The sequence below is a fragment of the Cottoperca gobio genome, chromosome 11, assembly GCF_900634415.1.
Source record: "Cottoperca gobio chromosome 11, fCotGob3.1, whole genome shotgun sequence".
In the NCBI taxonomy this organism is placed as follows: Eukaryota; Metazoa; Chordata; class Actinopteri; order Perciformes; family Bovichtidae; genus Cottoperca; species Cottoperca gobio.
This window is the reverse complement of record NC_041365.1, coordinates 15,843,744-15,857,915: the sequence shown is the minus strand read 5'-3', so window position 1 is coordinate 15,857,915 and position 14,172 is coordinate 15,843,744. Positions and strand designations below refer to the sequence as shown.

At 40.1% G+C, this 14,172-nt stretch overlaps 1 protein-coding gene across 1 annotated transcript in view; it reads left to right on the top strand.

Moving 5' to 3' along the window:
* LOC115015426 (uncharacterized) overlaps positions 1-14,172 on the top strand; it is a 33,227-nt gene that overhangs the window by 2,399 nt on the left and 16,656 nt on the right. The window contains 18 exon segments of the mRNA XM_029442726.1: positions 914-985; positions 1,118-3,038; positions 3,147-3,227; positions 3,569-3,682; positions 3,910-4,066; positions 4,299-4,491; positions 4,843-4,908; positions 5,082-6,879; positions 7,354-7,443; positions 8,326-8,787; positions 9,395-9,468; positions 9,675-9,830; positions 10,790-10,950; positions 11,030-11,189; positions 11,274-11,468; positions 12,796-12,955; positions 13,277-13,344; positions 13,579-13,823. Coding sequence (XP_029298586.1) covers positions 914-985; positions 1,118-3,038; positions 3,147-3,227; positions 3,569-3,682; positions 3,910-4,066; positions 4,299-4,491; positions 4,843-4,908; positions 5,082-6,879; positions 7,354-7,443; positions 8,326-8,787; positions 9,395-9,468; positions 9,675-9,830; positions 10,790-10,950; positions 11,030-11,189; positions 11,274-11,468; positions 12,796-12,955; positions 13,277-13,344; positions 13,579-13,823 — 6,173 coding nt within the window.

Below are 14,172 nucleotides of genomic sequence, written 5' to 3'. Positions count from 1 at the left end.
ACTGTAATTGAATTAGTGAGCCACTTGCAAGTATCAGGTACTCCTAGCTAGAACTAAGGCAGTCTAACAATAAATCCTTCATGACGGTTATAATGTTCAGTTTTTGAAATATGGTTAACTGGCAACTAAGTGTATCTGCCATGTTTTAGATGTAAGGTTTTGACTTGTGACAGAATAGTACCAAATAGTTTGAACCTTCATTCATAATGTTAACTTTCAAATATTAAAACAACAGAAAGCTGCACAGTGGCAGATAAAGATCAGGCTACGCTAATAATATTAGTATTATACTATTTGTAGAATTAGATTCCAGTGGTGGCTGCGTGGGATTGTTTTCCGACTCGTGTGATCCAAACATTTCCATCCAGTGTTGTAACGTCCAAAAGTCACCATTTATTGAAAAAAAGATGAATTCACAACATGTTTTTATCTAACAAAATATTCTTCTTCAATCCACATTAGTTGGCTTTTAGCTTTTCAAAAACAAATATTTTCACTACAGTCAAACTGTTCTCCAGCTTGCCGCACATAAAGGGTGGTACACACTGACGAGTTCTATTCATTAAGTTGATAAAAAAAAGAAAGACTAATTCATTTAATCAAAAAGAATCCCTTTATTCAAATTGAGGATTTTGGTTGAGGATTTTAAAAACATTTTGTCGGGTAATGACATCATAAAATATGATGACACATTTAAAAAAACCTCAATCGAAGCTTCGAATATAAAGAAATGACATTCGGTACAGCCCTATTATTTATTAAATGTCAAACACTTTGGACCTCCACACGTCTCGCCAACACAGAGTATATTTTAATGAACGTGCACAAAGTGAATCAGATTTGCAGTATTCCTATGCAGAAAAAATCCATGTGTCTAATTTCTGTACCTTTCTGTCGCATTTGACATTTACAGACGTCCTATGATGGCTCGAGTACTTCATACTCAGACTTTTGTGCTACTTCATCAACACCAAGGAATGAAAGGGTACGTAAAAGACTGTCTACATTGGCTCTCTGTGGGCTGTGTGCTGTTTCTAGTAGCATAACAGTAGCTTGCATGTTTTTGCAATTTACGTTATGTACTGTATCTATAAAAGTTCTTGTACTCTATTTCCAGCTTGAAGACTCGTCAGCTTCCATCTTTGAAAATTCCTGCCCTGATGATGATGACAACAAACTACCTGATAGTGGACCAAGTCGTGGCAATGACGATTTGACCAACCTGAACAGTCAGCTGGATTTTATGGACAAGTCACCTTTTGCAGATCTAGACTCTTCTCAAGAGATGATGGGGGCCTTTACGCTACAACCAAACGTTGCTTCATGCACACAGCAGGAAGACGAGGCTTCATTCAAGACTTATGAACTCTGCTGGGATGGAGACTACGGACCCAGCAAAGCTATGCCAAACTCCAAGTACCCTTCTTGCACCATTAAAAATTATTGTTATGTTTGCAGTAAAGGCTATACTAAAATTTCTCGTCATCTCCTAAAGCATGCTGATGAAGAGCCTGATATTGCTGAAGCTTTGGCATTACCCATAACCTCAAAGGATCGAAAAAGGTTATTTGAAGAATTACGTAACAGGGGAAATTACCAACATAATCAAGAGGTGTTGAAGAAAAACTGTGGAGAGTTAAAACTGAAAAGACGACCGACCACCTTGTTGGTCAGTCCTACAACACATGTGCACTGTCTTCATTGCAAAGGCATGTTTTTACGTACGGAGTTGTGGAGGCACATGGCCAGATGTCCTTCTAGGACAACGTCAATCTCTGCAACAGGCGGCAGGACAAAAGTCTTAAGTGAGATTGTTCTTGCAGAGTCACCATTCTCCAAAGCACTTCCATCTGATGTGTGGAAGATGCTCACAACTATGAGACCAGATGAGATTGCATTTATAATTGTAAATGATTTCCTTCTAATACAACTGGCAGAGTATCTGTCCAAGAAGTATCAAAATAATCTAAGAAAAGACGATTACATCAGACAGAAGCTGCGAGAAATGGGAAGACTTTTGTTGGCACTGCATGAAAAGTCGATATTTAGCTTTGAAGATGCTATCAAACCCAAAAACTTTTACAAAGTTGTTGAGGTTGTCAAGGACATCACTGGTTTCGATGTAAAGATGCAGAGCTATAACACACCAAGTCTTGCTTTGAAATTAGGACATTTACTGAAAACAATATGCACCTCTGTCCTCACGAGAGTTGATGGCAATGAGCAGATGATGAGAGACACAAAGACTTTCATGAAACTGTGTGAAAAAGAATGGTCTGAACTAGTCCCCCAAACAGCCCTCGCTTTGTTGAGTGGACGAAAACTAAACACGTCTCCCATACCATTCACACGTGATGTGCAGATGTTCTACAGCTACCTAGAAACAACATCAGCTTCTGCCATTGAAAGCATGGAGAAGTATGAAAGCCCTCAGGTCTACAATGCTCTTTGTAGAGTGACACTTGCACAAGCATCAGTCTTAAGCGAATGTGCACCTGAGATTTCAAAAATGACACTGAAGACATTCCAGGAGAGGGACGACTCTGCCCAAGTGTTGTCCAAGCACTTCATCAGGATGAATACTCTGAGCAGATCTAGCCAAAACGTTGCTGTCTTGTTGACCTCTGAACTTGTTAGTGCAATAACTGTGCTTGTGAGCAAGAGAAAATCATGTGACATACACAAAGACAATCCTTTCTTGTTTGCAAAGCCTAATTCTTCTCCTACAAGCCACTACCAAGGAAAGAGCTGTGTCAGGGCTTTTTCAAGTCTGTGTGGTGCAAAGAACCCAGAGCATCTCATGTCAGTGCATCGTCACAAACATCTTGCACGAGTCTTCCAGATTCTCAACCTGGAGAGCGACGAGCTTGAGCACCTCGCTAAACTGTTGGGCCATGACATCCGATCTGACAGGGACTATTATCGGCTGCCAGAGGCAGCTGTGGAACTTGCAAAAATAGCCAAACTTCTTCTGGCAATGGAAAAGGGTTCTCTTGGAAGATTCAAAGGAAACTCTCTGGATGAAATTGAGATTGAGGGTAGGAGTCCAGTGTGACACATGTCTGACCTGCCAGAGCTTGTTTTGTAAAAACAAATACATTCTTAAACTACACATTAACACATATTGTATCTGGCTTTTTATTCAGATGAATTGGAGCAGAATGACCCTGAAAGTGATGCTGCTGAAGAGGACAAAGAGGAATCAGATGTGATCCTTCAGCAGAGGGGTATTTAATTAACATTTAACTGTAACATTCATACTTTTATATAGAACTTTGCATAGATGACGCTTGATAATGTTGATCATGCACATTGCTACACTGTCTCTTAACGGATTCCCTTTTGGCACATTTTAATATGACTACATATTATGATATTAATTACTCAAATCAAATAACATCAAATAATCCATTAGAATCATGATGAGGCAATAAAATGCAATACATTGCCGTTTAAGTTACAACCATAATGACCTTCTAGTGGAAGCAAAACTGACTTGACTAGAGTTGTTCACCAATGTTAGTCTTGTGGTGCTTAAATATTTAATATTTTTGGATAACCTTTCCAGATGATGTGGAACAACAAGATGGGCAACTGACAGCTGAGCAAGATGCCCTGGAGCACATAAAGACTTGCAGAGATAAACTCTTCCTGGATGAAAGGTTTATTGACCACTTTAAAGGTTTGTTTCTTTCATTTTTTAAAACCTTTAGTTAAACAGGTATTCTCATTGAGATCTGGATTTCTTTGATATCTTTTTAAAGAGAGACCTGTGCACAAGATCAAGAGCTGTGCACAAGATCAAGAGCTGTGCACAAGATCAAGAGCTGTGCACAAGAGCTATCAATGGGATGGTTGGTCAATAATTGGATGTAACATCGAGAGTTTTTTTTATTCTTGCTTTTATAGGGAGGTGTGTGTTTACTCATGAATCCATTGAACCATCCACATTCGTTGTTGAGTATCGGGGAAACATCTTCTCTCGCAAAGTAACCAGGACAGAAAGGTCTGGTCAAACTTTGAACAATTATTTGTTTGACTTCTCATGGAATGGAACAAACTGGCGGTGAGTTTAGTGTGTGTGTTGTGTGTTGTGTGTTGTGTGTTGTGTGTTGTGTGTGTGTTGTGTGTGTGTTGTGTGTGTGTGTGTGTGTGTGTGTGTGTGTGAGAGAATAAATCCTCCATGTCTTGAATAATAGTATTGCCAGTTATCTAACAATCTGTCACCCCCATCAATCCCAGTCAGAGTGATAAAACAGATATTTTGCGAGTCTCATTACGATTATTTTTGTTTCTAGCATTGATGCCTCAAAAGAGGATGGGACCCTCGGGAGACTCGTGAATGACAATCACATAAGTCCCAACTGTGAAATAAGGACAATTGTCTGTGAGGGAAAACCCCACATGTGCCTGTTTGCAGTGACGGAAATATCTCCAGGAGAGGAGATAACTTACAACTATGGGGACTCATCTTACCCGTGGCGCTCAAAGGTAGGTTTGATTGTGTGTGTATCATATACACTGTATGTATATGTATATATATATGTGTGTGTGTGTGTGTGTGTGTGTGTGTGTGTGTGTGTGTGTGTGTGTGTGTGTGTGTGTGTGTGTGTATATATATAACTGATTAGAATTTTGAAGGTCAAGGTAACTGCGGTCCTACAAAACACGATTTGGCCATAGCGCAAGAATTAATTAGCTAATTATGACAATATTACACAAATGTCTTATAGGATAAAACTAGAGACCTTCTGCCAGTGCATGGCGTATAAATGCAGTTTGATAACTTGCAATACTTTTTCATATTTCTTTATGATTTTTCCGTCTTCTTAATATTTACAGGCATCCGGTGAAGAACAGAGTACATCACAAACGGATCTAAATGCTGCTGCGTCTTCATCAGAGGATGTAAGTGTTGAATGTATTTCCCTTATTAAACACCTGGTAGATGTGGGCCGACGGTAGTACGTATATGGATGCTTTCAAAGAATTGGAAAATGTTGACAGTTAGAATATGTTTGGCATACTTGGGAAGTACCAGATTACTTAAAGTGTGTAAAATTACTTGTTTATAATTGCAGGCTGAGGACTCAGATGGACCCTCCACTTCTGCAGCATCCTGCTGTGATGAAGACTATGTGCCTTCTTCCAGCAACAACAGCCAGCAGGGTCAGAATTTCCCAGAGTCAGAGCAGGAGGATGAGACTGATTACAGCACTGATGATTTCACCTCTGATGAAGAGCCCAACAGAAATTATTGTTACGTTTGCGGGAAAGCTCAGACTAAAATTACTCGCCACCTTTTTACCCATAGAAAGGAAGAGCCTGACATAGCTAAAGTGTTTAGACTACGCCTACACTCTAATGAACGAAAAGTGCTACTGGAAAAGTTACGAAGCAGAGGAAATAACAAACATAATCAAGAGGTTTTAAAGACTCGCCCTGGAGAACTGAAAGTGAAAAGAAAACCAAAAGTGCCCACCACTGCTCAAACATTTGCATCCTGTCTGTATTGTAAAAACATGTACATTCGTAAGATCATGTGGCGACATGTGCAAAATTGTTCTGCAAAGAAGTTCTCAGAACCTCAACCACGTAGAAAAAATAGAATGTTAACTGTGGTTGCTGCTGCAGAGTCAACAAGCACCCAACACGTCTCATCAGATGTGAGGAAGATGTTAAACACACTGAAGAATGATAAGATTTCATCTGAAGTCTGGAATGATTCCTTTATACTGCAGCTGGCACAGAGTTTCTACTCTAAGAAGAAAAGGAAAACAAAACAATTGGATTATGTCAAACTGAGGCTGAGGCAAATGGGACGACTCCTGCTAACATTAAAGACAAAGTCGATTTGTAGCTTTAAAGAAGCTATCAAACCCCAAAACTTCAGCAAAGTTGTTGAAGCTGTGAGAAAGCTCAGTGGCTTCAATGAAGAGACAAAGTCCTGTGATACACCAAGTCTTATGAAGAATTTGGGAAAGTCGCTGAAGAGAATTGGTGACATTAACTTTGCCAGAGCTTGGACAGATGATGCTGATAGAGAGACGATCCAGGATGCAAAGACATTCATGCACTTGTGTGACAAAGAATGGGGCTTTGTCACTTTAAAAAAAACAAAAGTAAACAACACGACAACCATACCGTTCATACATGACGTGCAGCTTTTCTATCGGTGCATGGAGAAGACCGCAGCTTCTGCAGTAAAAAGTCTAACAATGTACCAAAGCTCTCCGGTTTACACTGCGCTTCTTACAGTGACAGTTGCACAAATGTCAGTCTTAAACAAAAATATGGCTGAAGTTTCAAAAGTGACGCTCAAGTCATTCAAGGAACGGGACGAGACCGAGCTCCATGAAGGCGCTGCTGTTGGCCAGTCACAGTTTGAACAAATTATGTCCAAGCACACTGTGAAGATCAACGTTATGAGCAAAAGGGGCCAAAAGGTTGCTGTTACATTGACCCCTAAAGTGCTCACAGCATTAACACTGCTTGTGTACAAGAGAGAAGCATGTGGTGTACATGTAAACAATCCCTTCTTATTTGCAAGATCTGATGCAAGCCGTACAGGCTTCCACCGGGGACACCGGTGCGTCACCACTTTCGTAGCTCGTAGTGGTGTAAAGAACACGGCGAACTTCCGGTTTGTGTTTTTTCATAAACTCATTGCAACAGTTTTCCAGATTGTCAGCCTCACGAATGACGAGCTTGATCAGCTAGCCAAACTGTTGGGCCGTGACATTCAGACCAACAGAGAGTATTATCAGACGCCAGAGGCAGCTGTTGACATTGTAAAGATCTCAGAGCTACTATCAGCAATGGAGAATGGATCTCTTGAAAGATTTGAAGGGAAATCTCTCGAGGAAATTGAGATTCCAGGTATGTGTCCAGTTCTGTACTCAAAGGTGTTGATGTGGAGTCTTTTTTAATAGTTTCTTTTTTATAAACAATAGTTATGTTTGCATTGAGTGTTTCTCAGAAAATGCAACACACACTGTATTATATGTTGAAATCTGCCTTGTTTACATCCATGTTCACTTGCTAGTGGTCTTATCTGCCTCTCGCTGGCACATCACTGTCTTTCTTGGTACATTAGCGCCACCTGTCAGTGAGGAACCATTGGCAAGTGTACGTGCATGTGCGAGTAAAAAGCTCCACAGGGTGCCTTTTTACAGAAAGTCTAACCTGCCAATACAAGTATGTTTTAGGAGACGAAAGCCTTTAAATGGCTTTCAGTGAAATGATGAAACAACTATTTAAAATGAAAGTTTTTGGATTAATGTCTTTCTATTGATTAAACCATATCACATAGTCTTATTGGTACTACAATAGATATCTGGTTTTCCTTTGAAGATGAATTGGTGATGGATGTGGATCAGGACAACCCCAAAAGCATTGATGCTGAGGAGGACAATGAATCAGAAAGTTCTCTTCTGCTGAGTGGTATGTAGTAGACACAAACTATCCCACTATCAATTGATCTGTATGATACGTTCTTTCAGAAAAGTTTTCCATGCAGATATTTTCAGTGGCTGTTAATAAGCATTATAACAGTTCCCCCCTCCATGGCCAGCTGCAGGTTTGAGCTGCGAGACAGGATAATATCGGAGTCCGGTGACTTGGTCTCAGAAATGTTGTTTCATTGACTCTTAAAAATCTATTTAATTCTATTACCCACAGCAGTGAGAAAGATTCACCTTCAAACAACGACATTAACATTTGATCATGTTGATCACATTTTTTTTATCAAATGAGTACATAAATTTTTTTGCCATGTTCAACTCACAGCCATGTGCTTCTTCAGGAGGTCTGAAGACATGCCGGGCCACCCTCCACAGTCATCCTCCCCTAGTGAACAGTGACGCAGATTTAAAACATGTCTTTATGGATTCAACCCTCTGAACCCCAAGCAGTTTAAGGGCATCTTTTCCTCGTGTTACATTTTACTCACTGTGACCTTGTTTGTTTTTTACTGCAATATGGTGTTTTCATTAGTATCAAACAGTTATGCTATAAAAATAAAATAAAAGTTGAATCTATTTGACAAAAAATAATTCAGATGTACAACATTTTTCCAAGTTCCAAGTGTTACCAATGCTGTAAGGCTCCACGTGCTATGCATATTCAACTGCTTACATTTTCACATATAGCTTCTTCTGTCCTCAAAGGGTTTTGATGAAATACTATTTAAGATTAGATTTAGTTATTCTTCCTGACGGAAGCGTTCGTCACACGATTTGTTTAAGTAAAAGAAAGGTGAAAGTAAATAGTGTACAGGAAAAGTGTTGATAATCTTCTCACATGTATCTTCTGTATCTCCTCTAGGTTTTCCATTCACAAAAGGCTCTTTTTCAGGAACCAAAAAACCTCGCAGAGTTCCTTTCTCGAGGAAATGTAGCCGAGGTCGGAGAAAGAGGTACGAGAGTGAAAATGAGTCCTCTGAGCCGAATGATGAGGTGAACACAGAGAAGATGCCTGTGAGCAACACACCTGAGAAAACAAGCAATGAGGACGCCACAAACATTTCTTTCAGTGATGGTGATGACGACATGAATGTCGACTTTGACACCGATGAGGACATTGTCAGAAATGAGGAAGATGATGAAGTTGGTGACACAACGCCTTTGATACCACATGTGACACAGCAGGACAATGACAGCACTAAGAAGAACGACCGCTCACTTAACAAGGTCACCACTGTTGCAGACCTTGAAGAGACCATGGACATCGATACAATGAGCAATGTGGATGTGGATAGCAAGAGTTCCTCTGACTTCTTAAATACAGGTAAAATAAAACGGGTGGCTCTAGAGCAGGGGTGTCAAACTTAATCAGAGAGAGGGCCAAAACTAAAAACTGGGACTACGTCGAGGGCCAAACAGAGTCAACATTTATTGAACAAGATAGACATATTGGATAATATTCATATTATCGCGGGCCGGATATAATTGTACCATGGGCCGGAGGTGACCCGCGGGCCTTGAGTTTGACACGTCTGCTCAAGAAATCCCCAAAGGCATTAGGTAGAACACATCATCTGAGAACCATGAATGTCTGTACAAAATGTGCTGCCAATCCATCTGGAAGATGTCAAACTATTTCAGTGACTACGTTTAAACATTGACCTGCTACTGGCACTAGAGAAAAAGTTGGGGATCACTAAAGCCATTACAATTTTTCTTTCTTGAGGCCTTTGAACACGGAAGGACATTTCATGGCAATCCATAAAATAGTCGTTAAGATATTTCACTAATAACTAAAAGGGGAATCACCAAAGTTCATCCTCTGGGGACCATGAATGTCTGTATGGAAGTGCATGGCACACAATAGTACAGCATGTGAACTGTATAGAAAAACATGGGTTGACCCCCACATCTGTTTTCATTATTTATAGAAAAGAAGAACAGATTTTTAGCTGCACTCGCTGGAATGAAAGAATTGAAGATAATAATCCCAAAACTGGACATTGTGAGTATCCAATTTCTTTCCATTTCTTCTCATTAAAAACAGATACCAAGTATTTTCTTTTACTTTAGCTTCGGCAGCGAGAAATTATGAATGACAAGAATATAAGAAGTCTCAACAATGCTTTATTCTATTTGAACAAAGTGTAATCACAGCATCAGTTTTCCCGAATGACAATGTGGTTTTTCGTTGTTCTTTTTGTGTCCTAGGAGAAGTTTCAGGTTTCAGTCCACATTTCCCAGTTACCATCTGAGTGTAACTTTGTCAACTCGCAAGTGAAAGCTCCGTCCATCCATGAGGACAACAACCCGTGTCAAACATCCTCTACATCCACAGACGTCAAAGGCGACCCAAGCTATACAAAGGTAGGGGAACACACTTCTCTTGAGTTTAAATGATATACGTTTTATATTTCTGTAAGTATTAGTCAAATAAATGTAGGAAAACCATTCCAATAACCACCATTAACATCACCATTAGGTCATTTTTAAGATTAAACCATCTGAGCTGAGTACAGGCCATCTACAATTTGAATGGATAAGCAAACGTTCCTTGAAGCTTCATTCAGAGCTGGTATGAGCAGGTAAAAGTTGCATCATGTCCTCTGTACTATGGGCAGAGGAAGATTTATCTGCAGTTTCATAGTTGTCACAATAATTAATATATAAAGAATAGTTGTTATTAAGACTTAGTCATAGCTTTGTAAGTGCAGGAGTGTACACTTTCAAATATAAATGTACAAAAATTGGGGAAACCCTCCCCCCCCCCACACACACATAATTTATAGAGTGAAGGTTAAATCTTATTCACAGATACTTTACTATTTTGTTAAACTTAACTTAATGCAGTTCTATTTTGAATGCCATGTTTCTTGGTATAATTTTGCTTAATTTGCATGTGTGTGTATATAAAGCTTAGCCAACAGGTAAGGTAAAGCAAAGTGAAGACCATCTTGCAATGGCATCGCACCAGCCACGATGCTAAATCTGGCCAGAGGCAAAAAGAGGGTGGGGGCCATGGTCCCTTTGCCCCCTTGCTCTGGCCACGCCCATCTTCAAACTCGACCTTCATTTTGATCTAAAATACAAATCTGTTAAATTCCGTGACTGCATCTTGTACGGTTGTGATGCTATCTACAGAAATATAAACACCTGGCAAAGTACTCGGATCGGCTTCTGTGGTAGTCCTTGTTACAGGAGGCGTCTCCAGGAGCACATATGATGAAGCGATGACTCGCACACAGACTCACAAGGTGAAAGAAATCCACAGTTGCTTTCCCGGCTGGTAATAATCAAGGTTCTTTGTCTTTTCTCTCGCATGTCAGGCGACACAAATGAACTGCTCCCACTGCAAGAAGATCATGATGAAGGGCCATACAGCTTACCAGAAGAAGGGATTCACAGACATCTTCTGCTCCAAAAACTGCCTTTTCGAATTGTTTCCTATCAACAAACCAGTCACCAAGACGTGTCACTACTGCCTAAAGTGAGTCTGTGAAAACATCCCTTCATCTTAAAGTGGTAAGTAATGTTGTAGTAGTAACATTTTTAACATGTTCTGTCAGGTTGATATCGCAGCCTTTGGACCTCATCATGGCTGCAGTGGACATTAAAGGAACCATGAAGGACTTCTGCAGTCCGGCATGCCTTGTTTCTTTTAAGTCCAACACTGTGTCCAACCAAACACCACAGCAGCTCTGCAGCATGTGCAAAGAATCCTGCCCTGTAAGCAACCAACTAATCTATTTGTTCATTGTAAATATAAACTCTTAGCCGTACTCACTGCTCCTGCATCGTTATCTTTCTCAGACCACATGCGAGTTGACCCTGAACAAGGCTGTCTACACGTTCTGCAGCGACTCCTGCTTGGAAGATTTCCTCAGGGACAGCAAGGCCGTCTGTGAGAACTGCAGCTGCACCTCGCGCAACAAACCGCTGAAGCTGCAGGTGGAGGAAGGGACCAAAACCATCTGCAGTCAGACATGTCTGGAACAGTTTAAAGAGGTTAGGAAATATATAACTTATGGTCACTTAAATTGTCAAAGACAGAAAACAGTTGCAGCTTGGACAATGCAACATCAAAATCCTCATATAGTGTCCAAACACAGAGCAAATCATGGTTTACTAGAAAAGACTCATATTATTAAAATGTTTAGACACACAGTCTTAATCCATGTGCTGTGTGCACTCATACAGCACAGATGCTTTGATGGTTAGAGGTATAGAAAGGGTAGGCTCATTATTATAATGAGCCTAATCTGTCAAACGGATATTTTGTACATTTAATCATATTTAGTCTTAAGAAACAGACAGGATTACTGCCACAGAAGCTAAGAAATGTACTGCTGAAATTTATTTTAGCCACCTAAAAAAACTGTTTAATTGATGATGACTTCAGTTCCCTGCCGGAAAGAGCTCTCTGACGGCAAGGTAAAGCTGTAAACAAAAACTTTAAATATCACTGGCTCGTCCTCATTACATGCAGACTTAAAAGGGACAGGGCTGCAACCAACAAGCATATTCATACAGATAAATCTGTCAATCAATCTGATGACAGAAAACTGTGATCACAAGCCCAAATAAATAAAATGAATACATTAATGCAAACATTAATAGAAAACAAAGCAAAGCAGCAAATCCTCTTGTTTGAGAAGCAGTCACCAGAGAACGTTTGACATTGTTGCCTGATATATGACTGAAATGGTTATTAGATCATCAGGATTGACAATTGACTAATCGTCTTGGCAGAAAAAGAGTATGTTAATAATTATTAACACTGTATGTTTGCAGGACAAGTTAAAAAATCAGCAAAACACCATCCCCAGCCTTAAAGTATATTAGAACCTCCAAATGGAGGGTAAAGGGTAAAGCAAGGTGTTTATTTTTGCAGCGACGGCACACAATTGGAAGTAATTGCTCCAGAGTTAGCTACGATCAGTTGTCCCTGGGCAGGTCGACGAGAAACAACCACAGAACAATAAATACAATACATAAAATGACACAGTACTTAAAAAGTCCATCATTGTGAGATGATAAATAAAATAAATGGGTAATTTGCACAATATGGATTGAATGTGGACACCTAAACTAACTTAGCACTCGTATGTAATTGATTACATCTCGTTCTAAATCCATGGACGTCTGCTACGTATATCAGGCCTCCAGTCGTCTGGGAAGGTTTTCCACCAGATGTTGGAAGCTGGCTGCAGGGATCTGCTCCCATTAAGCTTTCCTTTGATTGGACAATACAACACTTTCTCACTGAATGAAAGTTTTGCTCATTCTGCCACATTCCTGATATTCTACTTAATAAAAAATGTTTATTCTGCAGAAAATTCAGAAGCCCCACCAATGCACCATGTGCCACGCTTCTCGACTGACGTCCGACATGTTTGATTACAAAAGCAACGAGAACGTGGTGGAGCTCTTCTGTACCCGCACCTGTGTGAAGTCATACAATCTACGGGCCGCAATTGTACTCAAGCGTCAAGGTACTAGAGAATAAGTTTGTCAAATGTTCTTTCTTTCTTAAATCCCCATTATTCTCTTTCACCCCCCTCTCTCCTCTTCCGTGGGTATTCAGGCTAAAGAAAGTGCTGCATTTTTAAGTTATATTTTTGGGCTTTTAATGATATTGATTGTGATAGGGGTAGAGAGAAGGGGGACGACATACAGCAAATGGCCACGGGTCGGACTCGAACCACGGACCTCTGTGGTTCAGTGGACTCAGCCTTTGTACATGGGTCGCCCACGCTACGGGGGCGCCCTATGTGCAGTAAATCTAATCACATGTTTCTGATTTCTCTCTTCAGGAAAGAAAAGCTCAGGTGGGTTGAAGAAGACTAATAGTGACAAGCTATCGGAACAAATACTGAACGATGTGAGTATATTTCATACAATAAATGAATTTTATGAAGTGACGGTAAAAATATGAAGGTGTAAGTTCATACATAAGAGCGACGTAAATAGACAGTATTGTTACTTGTTGTCTTTGTCATCGTGTTTTTAAATGAAGCTTTCTTCTGCGTATTCACTGGACAACAGTTTGTCTGATTCAAGCCTAGTTTAGTAGCATTACATTCTAATCACTACATCACCGTGCACCGTCCCACAGGTACACACCAGCACAAACTCCACTGTGAGCGAAAACGATGCATCTGCAGCTGAGTCGGAAGCCACAACGGCACTCATCATTGCAATGTCATGCACTGCCTGTTGCAATTGTGAAAAGACACTGCAGAAAGGAGAGACGCTTTACCAGCCAAAGGGTTCAAAGGAGGTTTTTTGCTCAGCCGACTGCCTCTTTGAAAGGCATCCACACATCAAACTAGTCACCAAAAAGTGCTACAATTGCTTCCAGTAAGTCCAGGATATTTATTTTGTGCTTTTCCATGTCTGTATGTTTGCATTAGTATTAAAGAAAGAATCCATCCACAATTAAAACAATTATATTCACATGTTTTAAGAAGATAAACAGGAAATATAATCTGCAACTATTTTGACAGTTGATTAATCGTTTAGGTCTTTTATCAAGGAAGAACATTTCCTTGTTCCAGCTTCTCGGTTGTGAGAATTTGCTTTAGGTTTTGTTGAAACAAATATTGTGATCACCTGGCTGGTTGTGTTGACAACACCTGACAGATTTAGTAGACATTTAGTGTTGTACAGGTAAAGCAGAGCAAACAACTTAAATTCAGGAGACTTGAGT